Raw genomic sequence first — 19,493 nt, 5'->3', positions numbered from 1 at the left:
GTGCAGGGTCAGTTGGTTGCGTTGGTTGCGTTGGGGAGTCGGTGGTAAAGAGTCGGTGGTCAGTGGTTGCGTTGGTTGCGGTGAGGAGTTGGTGGTGAGGAGTGAGTGGACCAAGAAAGAGTTGAGGGTTTGGACCAGACGAGTCAGACAAGTCCTGGGAAAGCAGCGGAGGCCACAGCAGCAACAACACCCAACAGCCACTTGGGGCCTGGACGGCGGTTTTGAGCAAGGCCGTGAAGGAACGGCGGCTGCTAAACGCGCCGATCGTGCTGCAGGACCCCCTTGGACCTTCCTCTCCCTCCAGCCATCCACCTCCTGCCTTTCCACCCTTCTTGTGTACGTGAGTTTGTTTTGTTTGTTCTGTCCCTGGGTTAATTAAGTCTGTATAAGCTAGTATTTGCACTGTGTCACCTGCGTCTTATGTGTTGTAAATAAACGTGACTGCTTTCTTTTTGCTTGTGTGTACAATAAATCCAATTACTCTTCTGTCCGTCTTCTCATTTTATTCCTTTTCCTCTTTGCATTTCGTCGTTTTAGAGTTTTCCAGATTGGGCAGCTGCGGTGCGATACGGCCAAAGTTCGGGGTGAATCGGGTGAGTCGGGGAACAACTGTTCGGTCGCGGAGCCTTCGCTCGGCAAAGTAACATCTAAACCGCGATCAGTAACAATTGGTTGTCAGGAGTTGGGATTCGAACCTGGGACTAAATTTATTTAGCCCAAATTTTGGACACCAATTGTGTTATTACAGTAACAATTGGTGTCGGGAAGTGGGATTGGACCCGAAGCGCGCTTAACGCGCTCAAAATTACGAGCTGCTGAGAAATTGTGTTTTAAAGAAATAAAACCCGAATTTTGAAATCGCGCCATGGCTGGTCAAGGCGACGGGATGCCGGTGGGAGAGATAGACGGGGTAGAATCGACCCAGGACCCCAGGGAAGAAGTGGGGAAAATTGTGGAGGAGAGTAAAGAAGGTGTGGTTGAGGGGGTATCAGGTGCACAAAATGGCGCTCTCGCGCACGAGGTATCAGGCGCGCAAAAAGGCGCCTTGTACGAGCGCGCGGCAGCCGAGCCCGCGGTGCCAACGGCCTGGGATCCATTTCTTGCAAATTTGTTGAAATTTTTGACCCAGTGGGATGAAGAAAACAAAATGTATGCCCAGGGGCTCATATCCAACAGGGAAATTAACAACATGGGTGTTCAAATGACTAAGGAACTAAAAGAAAGAACTGAAGAAATAACGAACGGAATGAGGGCCGATAGGGAGGAAAGGGAGCAGAGGGACAGAGACCGCAAGTTGGGCGAAAGGGTCCCAGGGGTGCACGACGAGGTAACGCGGGTCGAAAAGCGCTGGTTGAGCGAAGCGGAGGAAAGCGCGGGTACAATGACGGGGGTAGAAATCGCGACCCGGGGTTTGGAAAAGCCGGCGACCGATGAGGTAGAGGGAATTTTATTAAAGCCAACGGTCGTCGAGGTGAACAAAGAAAGTATGGGTATAGTTGAAATTGGAGAGACCGGGGACTTAAAGTTAAAAGAGCAACAATCGGAGGAAGGAATGGAAATTGCTCAAAGTCTAAATGCACATCCTGATGCTGTACTCGCTAATCCAAATGGAAGTTTGCAGGTTTTGGTGCAGGGAGGAAGAAGAACCCCGAAGGTGAGACGTGCTGTTGTGTATTGTGCTGGGAGATTTTGTAAGAGGATGTTTAGCGACAAAAGAATTGTCACGCGCTTGGGATCGAGGAAGCATCCGGGCGTTGGTGAAGGGTCCCGTGTGAGTGGAAATGGCACGCGTGTGGAAAAAAAGTGTGCGTCAAGCGGTGAGCGTGTTACGAAGCGCGAGTGTGATACCGAGTGTGAGCGAGAATGCACGTCGGGGTGTACGGAGTGTGACACGAATAGTGAGTTGGTGATGGCGCAGGTGCGAGAGGGCACATCGGAACGCGAGTGTGAAACCGAGTGCGAGCGAGAATGCACGTCGGGGTGTACGAAGTGTGACACGGAGAGTAAGGTGGTGGTGGAACGTGTGCGAGGAAGCACACCTGAGTTGGTGGTAGCGCGGGTGTGGGAGAGCCCATCTGAGCGCGTTAGTGGGTGCATGCAAGAGTGCACGCCCATGGTGAGTGTTACGGAGGACGTAACGGAGGAGAGGTGTGGACCGAGGTGTGCGCAAGAGTGTGCGCGAGAGGTGTGGTGTGTAACAGGGAGAGCGTTGGTGGAATGTACGGACGGCGTTGGAACGCCGGGTTTTGTGAGGGTGAAAGGGGTAGCGTATGCGTGTGAGCATGCAAGTGAAGCATCGACGGTAACCGGGTTAGTGGTTAGGGCGACGGATAGCCGATGCGAGCACTCGGGGCGCGGTGTGCTTTGTTGGGTGCGAGGCCCGGCGCGGATCGATGCTGCGTCGCTTCTCTTCGAAGCGTCGTTGCCGATTCGGGCTTGGCCCCGCCCCGCACGGTCGAGTCCGGGCCTTGGCGGGCGAGGTGACCGGTCCGGTTCAAGGGCGAGTGGGAGGAAGCGGTACGGTGCCCCCTCGTGGGGACGGGGTTCCGACCAGGGGAGATTGAGCCATCGGGCCCGGGACCGCAAGGTGCCGCACCGAGATGGTGCGTGGAACCTCGGTCCAACCAAACCACCTCCCTTGAACCGAAAGCCGGACGGATTCAACCTGCAGGCGACCAAACCACCCGAATTCATTGCTCGGCTTTACGAACCGAGTTTAATGATGTCACGACGCACCGAGGCTAGGATATAGTGGACTGTGATGATGGTGATAGTGATAGTGATCGTGATTTGATACGAAATTTATAATAGTGGGTAGAATTGGCAGTAAATGGCAAATTTTTGAATTGGTTGGAATTTGGACGAGCGAAATTGATAGTAGGACCTCCCCGATGTGGTGGGATGGCAAATCCACCATCCCTCACAGGGGGGGCAAAGGAGCACTAGCTTATGGGGTTGATGGCAGTGAAAACTAGCCCGGGTGGGTTAGGATATGGTGTGTAGGGATCTAGCGAAGATGACATTAGGTGACGTTAAGATTAGTTAGTGACAATGATACCTGTAGTGGGGACGCAGGTAGATTAGAGTGGATGATAATGACGTGGTATGTGCTTAGTTTAAAGGGAAGACGGGGAGCACTAAATTAGCAGGGTAACAGGTAGATGAGATGATGCCGTGTGTGTGAGGATTGAACAGGTGTGATTGCACAGGTGTGCAACTGGACAGGTGGATGGAGCAGTGTATGAGTGAGTGAAGGTGATTGTGTATTGTGCTGACCAAATGGTCTAGGAAGAGGAGGAGGGTGCAGGTGGCACCAGGTATGATTGCACAGGTGTGCAACGACAGGTGAATGGAGGACAGGTGTATGGAATAAATGGTATGGAGTATTGGAATGGATGGTCGTGGAGTGAGTATGGTGGAAATTGTGGAGTGGAGTGGATGGTGCGAAGGTGTGAATGGGGGAAGAGTGGACCCCCATCACGGATACCCGGGGCGGGTAGTGTAAGTGTTAGGTAGAGGGTATAGGTAAATTGTGGTTGGATATTGGCATCTGTGGTGCGTGGTGAAAGAATGGTGATTGGATGGGTGCATTAGTGTTGTGGAAATGGCTGGGCGTGTAGCCTGTTAGTGTGTGTAGTTGGTTTGGGCACTCCACCACTGTGAGGATGTCGGCCAGGTGAGGCCGCAGGTGGGCTCTGGGAGCCGGTAGTTGTTGTGGATGGGGCCCGAGGATCCGGAGGACGGACCCGGGTAGCCCAGTGCCAGAGGGCACCGAGTGGGGTGACAGAGCCAGGAGGGGCTTTCCCCAGTAGATAGGTTAGGTTAAGGAGCAGGTAAGCTCAGGTGGCAACTACAGTGGTGGAGGTGTGCAGGTGGGTAGACCTGCTGGGAGAGGTACACGTCACAGCCCAGAAATTGTGCGAGGGCACCGGGAGATGAATCGGGGGAGTGAGACCCCAAATTGAGAAGCACCACACTTGGTCAATGGGAATTGGTTTTTAGAACCCATAGAGTAAGTTGGCCAATGGATTGGCAGGGAAAGACCCCGGGTAGTGTAAAGTGTGTTAATGTCATTTAGAGGATAGTTAGGATTGAAGTCTCCTCGCACCATCTGCATCCACTCACCTGAGGTGACAGGAACTCCACACCATGCCATGTTTTGATTATTTTTTACTGTGCAAATGTTTGGATTGTGAGACGCATCATGACGTGGGTGTGACATTGTGCTTGATGTTCCATCTCTTCCTCCTTAAGAGGATTGATGATGAAGTTGGTGATGGCAAATTTTGAAGTAGAGGGATTGTGGTGACGAATTTGGTATAGAGGAAATAGGGGGAGACGTGACAGTAGCGACGGATTGGTAATGTGTAGATTTTTGTAAATATGGGGTAAGGGCAAGGGTAGTGTAGGTGACAGGGGGGTGACGTACGGTAGGGACGAGCTTTCTCACTTCGCCCTCCGTACGCATTTCGCCTTGCATTGCCTTATTGATGTGTACCCTTGTGACCTTACCCCTCGCTCAATTGTCTCTTTTGTCTCCCACATGACCTGTGCGCCATTGGGCGCCGAGGGGAGCGTGCGTGGGTCGGCCATTGTGCGCCCGAAATTCCCAGAACCAGCTGTCTGCATCGATGCACCACATTATGGACCACATGTCTGTGGCCGAGCACCACTTATGGACCCCATGGGTTGGGGCATGGCCCCTCTGCTGGAACCGGCCATGAGGGCCCGAAATCTTGCTGGCGGACCTTGGCCACAGGGCACCGATGCCCCACAGGTGAACCACACGTAGTCGGCCCTGTGGGCCATAAATAAAGACAATAAAAAGGACACATTGGGCACACTTTATTGCAAATAGGCCGCCAGTAAGAAAATGAAAGAATGACAACATCTGGAAGACCAAATAATAATAACCAGCAGAGGGAGCCGAAGAGCAAGAGATCACCTGCAGGGTTAGGGGTTGTTGATTTTATTTTTATTGAACATGCATTGAACACTGATGAACTATGGTGACTGCACCGATTGGTGCTTGGGTGTGTATTGGTGCGTTTTTGGGTGCTTTAATGGTGCGTCGATGCAGAGCAGACTGTCTCCCCCCCAGAAAGAGCAATCACAGGTCCTGGGTTAGTTTTGTAAATAAAAATAGTGTCACTGTAAATAATGCTCCCCACCGTCAGTGTATAGTTTGAAGACCATTCCGCAATTCGGTTAACTGTGGGCGTAAGTCTGTTAGGCAGGGTGCAATGGAGCAGCGGGACACATTTATTTATGTTTTAAAACTGTCGCACTCAGGGTCAGGTTAAAAGTAGAGGGAACTACACCTACGTGTCACACTAAATAAAAGTTGTAGGCCCGGGCCGTGCCTAAGAGGAGGAGGGTGCAGTGTTGCGGATGTGAGAACTGTATATTTTTTTTGATTGTGTGAATTGTTATTATTGTTTATTCTGCACCCCCCTGCCTCCGGAGCTGTGTAAAGGTGAAAGGGCATCCCATAATTAGTCCACAAGCATACACGTCAGCCAAATAATAGAATACCCCTGTTTGATAGTTATCTCTTATTCTGTGTTTTAGGGTAAGGCTGTGTCTCCCATTAATTGAAGTACTCCATTGCACCAGTGAAAGAGAATAGATCCCCTTTCATTCCCATCCCCAAAATCTCCATTTCCTTTCACATCCCCTTTCGTCATTGCCAAGCCTCGATTGCCAATTACATCCCCTCCAAAACCACCATTGAACATGTGCTCGGGTCGGGGAAGAGGGGCGTGCCCGCCCGTCGTCATCAAGGGCGGAGCCAGAGGGTCGCGTGACCAACCAGGGCCGAGGTGAGCACACCGATGGGCGTGTCCTAAAGGCCGGCGGCTTGATCGCTGGAGGCGCTATAAAGGCGCGCGCGCAAGAAGCGGTGGTGGAGGGTCAGTTGGTTGCGTTGGTTGCGTTGGGGAGTCGGTGGTAAAGAGTCGGTGGTCAGTGGTTGCGTTGGTTGCGGTGAGGAGTCGATGGTGAGGAGTGAGTGGACCAAGAAAGAGTTGAGGGTTTGGACCAGACGAGTCAGACAAGTCCTGGGAAAGCAGCGGAGGCCACAGCAGCAACAACAGCCACTTGGGGCCTGGACGGCGATTTTGAGCAAGGCCGTGAAGGAACGGCGGCTGCTAAACGCGCCGATCGTGCTGCAGGACCCCCTTGGACCTTCCTCTCCCTCCAGCCATCCACCTCCTGCCTTTCCACCCTTCTTGTGTACGTGAGTTTGTTTTGTTTGTTCTGTCCCTGGGTTAATTAAGTCTGTATAAGCTAGTATTTGCACTGTGTCACCTGCGTCTTATGTGTTGTAAATAAACGTGACTGCTTTCTTTTTGCTTGTGTGTACAATAAATCCAATTACTCTTCTGTCCGTCTTCTCGTTTTATTCCTTTTCCTCTTTGCATTTCGTCGTTTTAGAGTTTTCCAGATTGGGCAGCTGCGGTGCGATACGGCCAAAGTTCGGGGTGAATCGGGTGAGTCGGGGAACAACTGTTCGGTCGCGGAGCCTTCGCTCGGCAAAGTAACATCTAAACCGCGATCAGTAACTATATATATATATATATATATATATATATATATATATATATATGTATGTATAAGTTGGGCCGTTGTATATATATATATATACTGTACATATTGTTACGTTTATGGGGGTAGGTGAAAGGAATCCCATAGTAAAAGTAAGACTATAATTATAGCATGGGCCGTCGACGTGTGGGAGAAATCTCGATGTACTGTACTTACATAGGGAGACTGTAGCTTAAGATTGTTTCGGTGTCTTCACACGAGGGGTGAAGCAGTGAGTGATAATTAGTTGGGGATTAATGTTAGTTTTCCCCAGCAAAAGATGTTCCCTCTGTGATTTTCCCTTTATGTTTTGCTGACAAGGCCGGCCATGAAAACCCCCATTAAACAACATTTACAACCAGCGCCGGCCCTATGAACACTCACGACAACTAAACTCCGCTCACATGAACACTATAGGCAAAAAGCCCCACCCAGTACAGGCGGAGGATCAGTGGGCAGAGAAGAAGGCCGGCAGGCCACGCCCAGAGGGACGCGATTAGTTCTCGCTCAGAAGGAAGAGGTGTGCACTTCTTCTGCTGGGTACGACAAGAAGCTGCCCATTTTGGTGCTGAGTTAAGTGTGCACGTTTTTGGAGGGCTAGTGGAGCTTTTGTTGCGTCGGCAGCATTTATAAAGAGGTTTCGGCTGTGGTGCTCTTCGGGGGAGCTGGAAGCTGCATTGTGCTCACCCAGGCAGTAGAACCTGAAAGAAGGCAGTCTTCACTGCTCGCCTCACGGCTCTGGGCGCCTTCGACATGATGGGCTTTTCGTCGGCGGTCGCCATTTTGTGTGCTTCCTGAGCCTCGTCACCACCACTCTCCTCAAAAAGGGCCACTTGAGGCTAAAGCTGAGTGCCAGATGGCCAAAAAGGGAATTTTATTTTCTTTCATCTGTCCCCTTGTCTGTTTTTGAGTCTGTGTGTGGAGGTACCTCAGATAGGCGTTTTATTTACCTCAACATTAATTTTGACATTTCTGTCCTGCATTTATTTTCATTAAATGATTTGTTGAATTTACTGTTGTGTTTACTTGTTTGTGGTTTCGGAATAAACCCGTGTGTTCCGTTCAAGTAAACGCTTCGCCTCCCTTCATTCCGCGTGCGACAAAGATACCGCCGTTTTTCGGGCAGCCACCTCGGGAGTAAAACTGTATTGGTTATCCGTCACCCTGCGGTCTTAATCGCTGGTGACAGGACATTTGTTGTCAAGGAGTGGGATTCGATCCCTGTGAGGACATTTGGTGTCAGAATGTAGGATAAGAACCCTGTGGACACTCGGTGTCCAGGATGTGAGTGCACAATTGCACTCAGCTTTTTGAAATCCAAATTATAACGATGGTCTCTCTCAGCAGGGGGGAGGTGATCGTAGTATTGAGGTTCAAATTTTATAGTGATTGGTTTCGGGAGGATGCGGAACGGGCGTCGGGAAAGTTAAGATAATTTTTTTTTCTGAGGTAAATCTAGGCATGCAGGAAAAAATTCACTGAACAAACAAAATGGCAGAGCGGCTAGAAGGGACCGAAGTAGTAGGAAGCGAGCCACAGGTAGATATTTTTGAGGGTAGGGTATTAACTTCCCCCGTCCCTAGAGTCAGAACACCCTTCCCTACAATAGCGGAACCTGAGACGCAGGGAACAGGTGTGATGACCCTCCAGGCCACGCTGAAGCAATATTGATGGAACAAATGAATGCTCAGAATGAGTGTGACGAACGATTAGAGGGAAAAATTGAGGGAATGAATGAATAACTGAACAAAGGAATGAAATGAGGGAAATGAATGAATGATTGAAGGCAAAATTGAGGGAAAAATAAATTACATCACCGATCAAATGAACGAAATTAAGGAGGGAATAACACAGGAACTGGGGGAACGAAATGATAGCATAGAGGAAAGAATAGAACGCCAAATGAAGGACAGGATGGGAGAATTTGAGACGAAATTTGAGAGGCTTTGTAACCTCAGAAAGATGTTAAGCCAGGTAACCAGTGTACAAGCTGGCCGGTGGTGCTTGGAAAGATCCCATTGTCTTTTTCGAAGAGAAGGTGAGCCATTTCAGGCACTCTGAACAAATTTGAAATCCCTGCACAAATCACCTGCATGTGAAGCTTGGCCATCCGGTTAATTTAAAACTTGGGCCGAAAATGTTTCCTGCCTGACACCACAATAAATTTGAAGTGATTAGGGGCATTAACAAAAGAATTGATTATGTTTTCTATACTTACAGATTGAGAATTTTTTTAATTTTTTTATTTGCGTTTATTTGACAATTGTGAATATTTCATTTGGAAAACGTTTTGAACCCCTCTACGTAGATATGTGATGTCCAATGCTGAATGTATCAGGACATGCTTCTCCACTGCTGCAGGTTGGGACAGAGACGTGGCATGCACGCTGTCTGGCATGCGCCGCGTGCGGGGTACCGCTCGAGAACCATGGCACGTGTTACGTACGGGACAACACCGCATATTGCAAACTGGATTACTACAGGTACCTCAATCGCACTATATTACCCACTCATTAGAGCATACACCCTTGGAGGCTAATAATAAATAAATTAAAACTCAGGAATTACATTGTTTACATGAGCTGTGGAATTAGACACTTTCGCTATAATATTTATTTTATTACTTTTTTTAATTAACTTTAATTTCTTACTTTAATTAAACCTAAAAAAAACAATCATCTAGAAGAGATTTGACAAATAGTGACTCAATGGGCAATAATAATTTGGCAATGTGCTATTCTTAAAAAAATGCAGACAATGCGCAAACATACAAGTGTAAAATGCTTTGTCTCCATTTTGAACAATAAGACCCTTATTGTCAAATTTGTATGTTTTGTGTGTCGGGTTTTTTTTGTGATTTATGTTAGCTCTTACACGAGCCTCGATCTTGTACACAAAAACCAAAAATGCAGATAATGCGCAAACATACAACAAGTGTAAAATGTTTTGTTACCATTTTGAACAATAAGACCCTTATTGTCAAATTTGTGTTTTGTGTGTCGGGTTTTTTGTTTTTTTTGGGGGGGGGGGGGGTTAATGTTAGCTCTTACACGAGCCTCGATCTTGAACACAAAAAAAAAAAGTGCAGATAATGCGCAAACATGCAACAAGTGTAAAATGTTTTGTCACATTTTGAACAATAAGACCCTTATTGTCAAATTTGTATGTTTTGTGTGTCGGGTTTTTGGGGTTTTTTTGTGATTAATGTTAACTCTTACACGAACCTCGATGTTGTACACAAAAAAAATCCAGATAATGCGCAAACATACAAGTGTAAAATGTTTTGTTACCATTTTGAACAATAAGACCCTTATTGTCAAATTTGTATGTTTTGTGTGTCGGGTTTTTGGGGGTTTTTTTGTGATTAATGTTAACTCTTACACGAACCTCGATGTTGTACACAAAAAAAATCCAGATAATGCGCAAACATACAAGTGTAAAATGTTTTGTTACCATTTTGAACAATAAGACCCTTATTGTCAAATTTGTGTTTTGTGTGTCGGGTTTTTTGTTTTTTGGGGGGGGGGGGATTAATGTTAGCTCTTACACGAGCCTCGATCTTGTACACAAAAAAAAAAGTGCAGATAATGCGCAAACATACAACAAGTGTAAAATGTTTTGTCACATTTTGAACAATAAGACCCTTATTGTCAAATTTATATGTTTTGTGTGTCGGGTTTTTGGGGGTTTTTTTGTGATTAATGTTAACTCTTACACGAACCTCGATGTTGTACACAAAAAAAATCCAGATAATGCGCAAACATACAAGTGTAAAATGTTTTGTTACCATTTTGAACAATAAGACCCTTATTGTCAAATTTGTGTTTTGTGTGTCGGGTTTTTTGTTTTTTGGGGGGGGGGCATTAATGTTAACTCTTACACGAGCCTCGATCTTGTACACAAAAAAAAAATGCAGATAATGCGCAAACACACAAGTGTAAAATGTTTTGTCACCATTTTGAACAATAAGACCCTTTATTGTCAAATTTGTATGTTTTATGTGTCGGGTTTTTTTTTTTTTTATTAATGTTAACTCTTACACGAGCCTCGATCTTGTACACACAAAAAAAAATTGGGGAAAAAAAAACATTCCAATTTTCATTTTCCCTTTTACAAATTTTTTTTGGGGAAAAAAAGAAGCAAAGTGGAAACGCTTGTAGGCGCGCGTGGACGCGATACGACGTTGCACACCCGACTCGGTGCGCGTATTCACACTCGCAGGAGGTTCGGTGCGCAGTGCGCCAAGTGCGAGCGGAACATCCAGGCGAGCGACTGGGTACGGCGGGCACGAGGGAAGCTGTACCACCTGGCGTGCTTCGCGTGCGCCGCGTGCCAGCGCCAGCTGTCCACGGGCGAGGAGTTCGGGTTGTTGCGGGAACGTCTGCTCTGCCGCACGCACTACCACAGCACCCTGGAGCGCCTGGGCAGGGGAGCCGAGAACGGTGCGTGCTCCGCGCGGGTGCGCTGCATGCCGAGAACGTTAACACTACGGTAACTTACCGGCGCAGTACATGTCACTTCCAACAGCTTGCACTTTACAACGATTTATCGTAAATGCATGTCCAACTATATTATGGCTATATCTACTTCTTGCGGATTCTGCGGTGAGACATTGTAAGGTTATCAGAATTGTACTTTATACCTTGATTATATAAAGGGTGTTCCTAATTCATCTTTCCTATTTTGAATGTAAATTTTAAAATACCTAATACACATGTACAAGCATGCCCAAGTTAAGATAACCCAACTCAAAGAATTCTCATTTTCACTGTTTTCTTTCAGGTGTCTCTCCAGTGTCTAGATAGGATAACCCCGATAAATATTGCGACTTGCGATAAATGTTCGAAAGATGTGTTACTGTGGACATATTGTGGCGAACGTGGACTGAGTCACTAATGGTGCACTTGTGGACGTCTACTGACATGTCAAGAAAAGCTCTGACTTGGGCTACAAGATGGTGTAAACTGCTTGCTTGTATGTTTAATAGTTCGTCTTTAAATTTACATTCGAAATAGGACAGGTAATTTAGAAACACCTTGTATTGTCGTGCACACATATATTTACCTCTGCCACCGAAGGTGCATGGAGGTTGTGTTTTCACCCATGTCTGTTTGTTTGTCTGTTTGTGAACAGGATAGCTCAAAAAGTTGTGGATGGATTCGGACGATATTTGGTGGAGAGGTCGGGTGTGTGACGAGGACGAAATGATTCGATTTTGGTGAAGATCCAGATCCGGATCCAGATCAGAGAATTTTAAGTGATTCTTCCCCATTGAGATATTGGGCCAAAACCGATATCTCAAAAGGTTATGGACGGATTCAGACAAAACTTGGTGAATGAGTTGGCTACGCGACAAAAACAAGTGATTCGATTTTGCTTCAGGTCCAAATCCAGATCTGGCCTATCAGTGGGATACAAAACGTAAACTGTTGAGTCTGACGGAGATATGCTCTCCACTAAGTGCTGCCCACCATGCCATGGTCAAATCACTCATGATGCTACTTGTAATTGACATCTTCAATGTGTGCTCCACCTCTGTTCAAACAGGCTTTGATCCTGACTGAAATTCTCCACAACTTGTCTGCAAGTGGCTGGAGTGGTAGCCTGACGGTAATCCTCCACCTCCTGCTTCAGGACAGCCAGGGTTTGAGGTTTATTGGCATAAACCTGACCTATGGCAGCACCCCCAAAAAAAAATCCAATGGATTGAAATCCGAGCTGTGGGGCGCCCACTCATGCGCTGTGCCCAGGCTGATGACACGATTTTCAAACAGCTGGTGGAGCAAGTCGATGGTTTCACCTGCAGTGTGCGGTGCGGCACCGTCCTGCATGAACCATACAAGTCTGAGTTGTTTTAGAGACAGTAGTTGAGCGAGATCAGCGTGGAATTGGCATAAGACCTCGCTGTACAGCTCATTGGCATCCTCAAACCAATACGGTCCCAGCATACCCCATCTGACATTCAATCCACAGAAGCAAGTGGACTTGGGCCCCTTGAGAGACATCTCAGACACCTCCTTAGGAGGCTCATCACCCCAAGAAGATGTTGGTGTGATTGTTGATAGCCCCATCCAAACGGAAACGTGCTTCCATCACTGAACCACAAGGAGTTGATCCAATTTGGGTAATTTTCCATTGGGTCACTGAACCAATCACACATTGTTACTCATCTTGCCATGTCATTCAGAGTTAGTTTAGTCCTTACAGATATGATGTAGGGATAGAGCTTGAGTTCAGAAGTGAGGATGTGCCACACAGATGAGGTTGAGATCGTCAGTTCTCAGGAACGCTGACCGTGGGATTTCTTATGACTCCCGATAGCAGAATCCCTCACAAGATCAATGTTCCCTTGGTCCTTGGTACGTGGTGGGTGGCCACTGTTGCCTTTATTTTGATTTTTTTACGCTTCCATGTGCTTGGAAGTGCTCCACAAATTGGAAGGTCCATTACATGTGTTAACATATGACAGTATCGTCGGCGCACCTGCACGTAGGATGTTGTACCTACCTATCACTCAATATGCAACCCTGTGCAACTCTATGCACCTGCCCTATCACTCAATCAGTTTTTAAAAAATATTTAATTTTCTGATCCGGATCCGGATTAGAATCTACACCAAGCTTGAATAAATTATTCCTCGTCACACACCCAACCTGTCCATTATGTTTTATCTGAATCCATCCAAAACTTTTTCAGATATCGTGCTATATATCAGTTTTAGCCCGATGCCCCTATCACTTAATGGTGAAGAATCACTTTAAAAATTATCGGATCTGGATTCGGATTCGGATCTTCACCAAAATTGAATCGATTTGTCCTTGTCAAACAACCAACCTGTCCACCAAATTTCGTCTGAATCTGTCGATAACTTTTTGAGACATCCTGTTCGCAAACAAACAATAAATATGTCATGCATAGCACGAGCACGATACTTGCGAAATCCCTAAAATAAAATAAGTTGTTGGCTGATGATGACCTCAAAAATAATTGGTGTTTGAATTCAGTGATCTGGTATGCAAATCCTCTTAAAATTTCAAGTTAATCGGATAAAAATTGCGGATTTTAGAAATTTGGCCTATGTTGACCTTTTGGCCTATGTCGACCTAAAAATAGTTGAGGGTTGAATTTAGTGACCAGATTTGCAAATCCTCTTAAAATTTCAAGTCAACTGGATGAAAATTGAGAGAATTTAGAGATTTGAAAGAAAGTGGTTGACCTTTGGCCTCTGTTGACCTTTTGGCCGAAGCTGATCTCAAAAATAGTTGGTGGTTAAATTCAGCTAGCCGATATGTAAATCATATTCAAATTTCAAGTCAATCAGATTAAAATTGAGGATTTTAGAAATTTTAAAGAAAGTGGTTGACTTTTGGCCAATTTTGATCTTTTGACCTCAAAAATATACTATAATAAAAAAAACCAGGCTAATTCCTCACTTCTGCAGTTACACCACTTATCATTGCTTCATGAACCATACACCGCTTATCATTTCTTCATGAACCATACACCGCTTATCATTGCTTCATGAACCATGCACCGCTTATCATTGCTTCATGAACCATACACCGCTTAGCATTGATTCATGAACCATGCACCGCTTATCATTGCTTCATGAACCATACACCACTTTTCATTGATTCATGAACCATGCACCGCTTATCATTGATTCATGAACCATACACCGCTTATCATTGCTTCATGAACCATACACCGCTTATCATTGCTTCATGAACCATACACCGCTTAGCATTGCTTCATGAACCATGCACCGCTTATCATTGATTCATGAATCATACACCGCTTATCATTGCTTCATGAACCATACACCGCTTATCATTGCTTCATGAACCATACACCATACACCGCTTATCATTGCTTCATGAACATACACCATACACCGCTTATCATTGATTCATGAACCATACACCGCTTATCATTGATTCATGAACCATACACCGCTTAGCTTATCATTGATTCATGAACCATACACCGCTTATCATTGCTTCATGAACATACACCATACACCGCTTATCATTGATTCATGAACCATACACCGCTTATCATTGATTCATGAACAATACACCACTTATCATTGATTCATGAACCATACACCGCTTATCATTGATTCATGAACCATACACCACTTTTCATTGATTCATGAACAATAACCGCTTGTCATTGATTCATGAACCATACACTGCTTATCATTGATTCATGAACCATACACCGCTTATCATTGATTCATGAACCATACACTGCTTATCATTGATTCATGAACCATACACCGCTTATCATTGATTCATGAACCATACACCGCTTATCATTGATTCATGAACCATACACCGCTTAGCATTGCTTCATGAACCATACACCGCTTATCATTGCTTCATGAACCATACACCGCTTAGCATTGCTTCATGAACCATACACCGCTTATCATTGATTCATGAACCATACACCGCTTATCATTGATTCATGAACCATACACCGCTTATCATTGCTTCATGAACCATACACCGCTTAGCATTGCTTCATGAACCATACACCGCTTAGCATTGCTTCATGAACCATACACCGCTTATCATTGATTCATGAACCATACACCGCTTATCATTGATTCATGAACCATACAACGCTTATCTTGCTTCATGAACCATACACCGCTTATCATTGATTCATGAACCATACACCGCTTATCATTGCTTCATGAACCATACACCGCTTATCATTGATTCATGAACCATACACTGATTATCATTGATTCATGAACCATACACCGCTTATCTACCGCTACCATTCATGAACCATACACCGCTACACACACAAGACACCAAAGATGTAATGATCCGGGATTCAACAGGCGTAAACAGCTGCCCGGTGAACGCTTTGACAACTTTGTAACTGACCTGCGGCTGCTGGTGACAGACTGTGGATATGGCGTCAACACGGACCGCATGCTGCGGGATGCCATTGTCCTGCGATCCGCTAATCCAGCGGTGACTGAACGTTGCCTTCAGGAAGGAGACGAGCTCACACTGAACAAGGCCACCAGCATCGGTCAGAACTACGAGACCTCACAGGAGAGCTTGCGAGTTATTGCTGCGGACGAAGACAGTAAGGTGTATGCCATTAACAAACAGCAGCCACCCCGTCACAAGACACCCACCAGAAAACAGTGGACAGACAACCAAAACTGCTGGTACTGCGGATACTCATCATCACACTACAAGTGTCCCGCCAGGGAGGCCCCCTGCAAATTCTGTAAGAAGGTAGGCCATTTCACCCGTGTGTGTAGACAGAAGACAGAAGTTGAAAGAGCAGTCAAGATCTGCTGCGCATGCTGTTGATTGTGACTACGAGTCTGATGACACGACCCTGACGCACAGTGTCAACAACATTCATGGAACAAATGCAGCAACAGAATGGTGGACTGATGTCAAGATTGGAACAAAGGTCGTGAAGACACAGATTGACACAGGTGCAACAGTATCCATAATGCCGCTTGAGCTGTTTCACAGTCTAAAGACCCACCTGTCATTGTCTGCCACCGATAGCAAGTTAAAGAGTTATTCGGAGCATGACCTTGCTGTTGAGGGATGCATCACATTGCCTGTGACGCACAAACAAAACACTGTTGACGTCAAGTTTTATGTCGTCAGAGTAAAGCAACGACCACTTCTCGCCGGCCAAGCCAGCACAGCACTCGGGTTGATTGAGAGAATTCACAAGGTCAGTGACCTTAGTGATTATCCTGATCTTCTCCACACAACAGGTGTACTGCCAGGCAAGTATTCTCTGAAAATCGACCCCACTGTGCCCCCTGCTGTCCATGGACCACGTCGGCAACCAAAAGCTCTGTACGACAAGGTTAAAGCCAAGCTAATAGAAATGCAAAAAGATGGGCACATTGCTCGTGTCACTGAACCGACAGACTGGGTGAGCTCCATGGTCACCGTAGTTAAGAAAGACAAAATCAGAATCTGCATTGACCCAAAAGACCTAAACAAGGCAATTAGGAGAGAACACTATTACATTCCAACAGTTGAAGAAGTGGTTGCATCAATGATACCAGGTTCAAAGTATTTCTCTGTACTTGACGCCAAATCCGGATTCTTACAGATCCCGCTCACATATGAGTCCAGTCTTCTCACCACCTTCAACACCCCAATTGGCCGTTTCCGTTGGCTGAGGCTCCCTTTCGGGGTCCGATCCGCTCCTGAAATCTACCAGCGTATCATGGACAACATGCTGGAGGGCATCGAAGGCGCTCGTGCCATAATGGACGACATTTTGGTGGCGGGTAGGACCCCAGAGGAACATGACTCCATCATGCGACAAGTTGTCAACAGAGCTACAGCTTTCAACCTCAAACTCAACTTTGACAAATGTCATGTGAAACAATCATCCGTGAAATATGCAGGGCATATTTTGACAGGGAGTGGTCTGAAACCTGATGATGACAAAGTGAGGGCCGTGAAAGCAATGCCAGAGCCCAAGAACAAAGAAGATGTCCGAAGAATACTTGGCTTCATCCAGTATTTGGCAAAATTTCTACCAGAATTAAGTACAGTGGATGCACCACTTCGTGCCCTATTGCCCAAAGATGTCCTCTTCCATTGGGACAAACCTCAAGCCGAGAGCTTTGAAAAGATGAAACAGTTGTGCTGCAATGCACCGGTGCTGGCCTATTACGACGCCAAGAAAGGCTGTACCATTCAATGTGATGCCAGCAGTTACGCTCTCGGAGGAGTGCTTCTGCAAGATGACCACCCTGTAGCATATACATCCCGTGCGCTCACACCGACTGAGCAGAGATACTCGCAATTGGAGAAGGAAATGTTGGCCATTGTACATGCCTGCAAGAAGTTCCATTACTACATATTTGGGACATCAAACATCACCGTCGAGTCCGACCACAAGCCGTTGCAGTCAATTCACACCAAGCCCCTACTAGCAGCACCTTTGAGGCTACAATCAATGCTCCTGAAGTTGCAGCCGTATGACTTGACAATCACGTACAAACCAGGGAAGGACATTCCACTGGGCGACACCCTGAGCCGTGCTAACCTCCCAGATACTACACCAGAGATGGACATTGAGCTAATCAATATGGTAGACTTCATATCAGTGGTGCCGTCTCGCTACGCGCAGTTCCAGCAGAGAACTGCTGAAGAGTTGAATGAACTGCACACCATGGTTCTGAAAGGATGGCCAGACACCAAAGCTGAAACACCTCACAGCATCCGTGCATACTGGCAGTACCGTGACGAGCTGTCGGTGATGGATGGAATTGTTTACAAAGGCATGAGAATCGTTGTACCCACAACAATGCGGCCAGACATGATGCGACAAATACATGGCTCACACATGGGAATCAGCAAAATGCAAACAGAGAGCCCGAGAAGCTCTGTTCTGGCCAGGCATGACTGCACAAATTGAAGACGTCGTCAGTGATTGCCCACAGTGCAGTTTGTACCAAAGTCAGCAGCACGCAGAAACTCTGATGCCCCTGAAAACACCTCTGTTACCTTGGATTGAGGTGGCTGCTGATATCTTCGAATATGAAGGGAATCAATACTTACTCACAACCGACTGTTTCTCCAAATTCATCGAGGTGGATGCTCTGACAAACCTCAGCACAGCAGTCACTGTCAACGCCCTCAAATCACAAATGTGTCGACACGGCATCGCAGAGACACTCAGAACAGATAACGGACCTCAGTTCAGCTCGCAAGAATTTTCCCAGTTTTGTGCTGACTATCACATCAATCACCAGACGTCTTCGCCCCGATACCCTCAGTCAAATGGTGCAGCTGAGAGAGCCATACAGACGGTAAAGCGACTCTGGTCTAAGTGCAGTGATAAACATCTGGCCCTCCTTGACTACAGGACCACGCCGCTGGAAAGTTGCAACATGTCACCTGCCACGCTTTGCATGTCTCGCAGACCCCGCAACCTGCTGCCAACCTCTCGTGAGTTGTTGCGTCCAATTACTCTGAACTGTGATGAGGTCAGGAAGAAGCTCGATCAGAGCAAGGAGAAGCAATGGGTCCACCACGACAAACATGTCCAAAGAGACCTGCCCGCCCTCCTCCCAGGAGACCCAGTAAGGATGACTCCACTCCCAGATACAAACAACTGGCTGCCTGCAACAGTTGTAGCCCATCACAGTGTGCCCAGATCATATATCGTTGAAAGTAATGGCAGGAAGTATCGCCGAAACAGGAAACACCTCCGCCTCTCAACATACGGTGCTCATCAGCCAAGCTCCACAGCACTGACGTATGCAACCCGGCAACCGACCAGACCGACCCCACACTGTGCTACTGCTCCAGCTGGTCTGCCAGCTCCCAGCTCAGCTCAGACCACACAGCACTGCCCGTGCAGCAGCAGCCTGCACTGTACAGCCCGTACAGGGCAACCCTCGCCAGTCACACACACGCCATCCTCTCTGCCGCCTGAACAGGGTCAGAATCCTCTCACCACGAAGTCAGGCCGCGTCATCAACAGACCCAAACATCTAGAGGATTATGTGACAAACTGAGGGCAGACTAACCCTTCTTCTAGCACCTTGTAACTCAGGGTAGTCTACCCCTGTTTTACTGTTGTGACAGTATGTTCTAAATGTTTACACTTATTTTGTTCATGTTCGTTCATGCATCAGCTACATCTTTTATTACTTGCTGTGCCATGCTTCACTTAATTTTCCGTTTGTTGTTTGTCAAAGGGAGATGCGACATAACGCATTATATCATAACGTTATGTTCACGTCATGGTTTACGGCATGGTTGTAACATAACGCATTACATCATGACGTTATGTTCACGTCATGGTTTACGGCATGTTCACGACACCATGACGAATAAACGGCAGTCCGTTGGCCCGCCATCTTGTTGACTTGTTTGTGTCTG

The 19,493-nt window shown here is 46.6% G+C and overlaps 1 protein-coding gene across 4 annotated transcripts in view; it reads left to right on the top strand.

Moving 5' to 3' along the window:
• LHX6 (LIM homeobox 6) overlaps positions 1-19,493 on the top strand; it is a 78,404-nt gene that overhangs the window by 40,403 nt on the left and 18,508 nt on the right. For 2 of the 4 annotated variants that reach the window (XM_068133777.2, XM_078767077.1), the window contains exons 3-4: positions 8,947-9,068; positions 10,807-11,027. In XM_068133777.2, the coding sequence (XP_067989878.2) occupies positions 8,947-9,068; positions 10,807-11,027 (343 nt within the window). Of the gene's footprint in view, positions 1-8,946; positions 9,069-10,806; positions 11,077-19,493 lie in introns of all 4 variants that reach the window. The other 2 variants (XM_078767078.1, XM_078767079.1) reach the window with 1 other exon arrangement.

Source organism: Myxine glutinosa, chromosome 13 (assembly GCF_964187855.1).
Source record: "Myxine glutinosa chromosome 13, kmMyxGlut1.1, whole genome shotgun sequence".
NCBI classification, from domain to species: Eukaryota; Metazoa; Chordata; class Myxini; order Myxiniformes; family Myxinidae; genus Myxine; species Myxine glutinosa.
The sequence above is the reverse complement of the archived record's forward strand: the minus strand, read 5'-3'. Positions and strand labels throughout refer to the sequence as shown.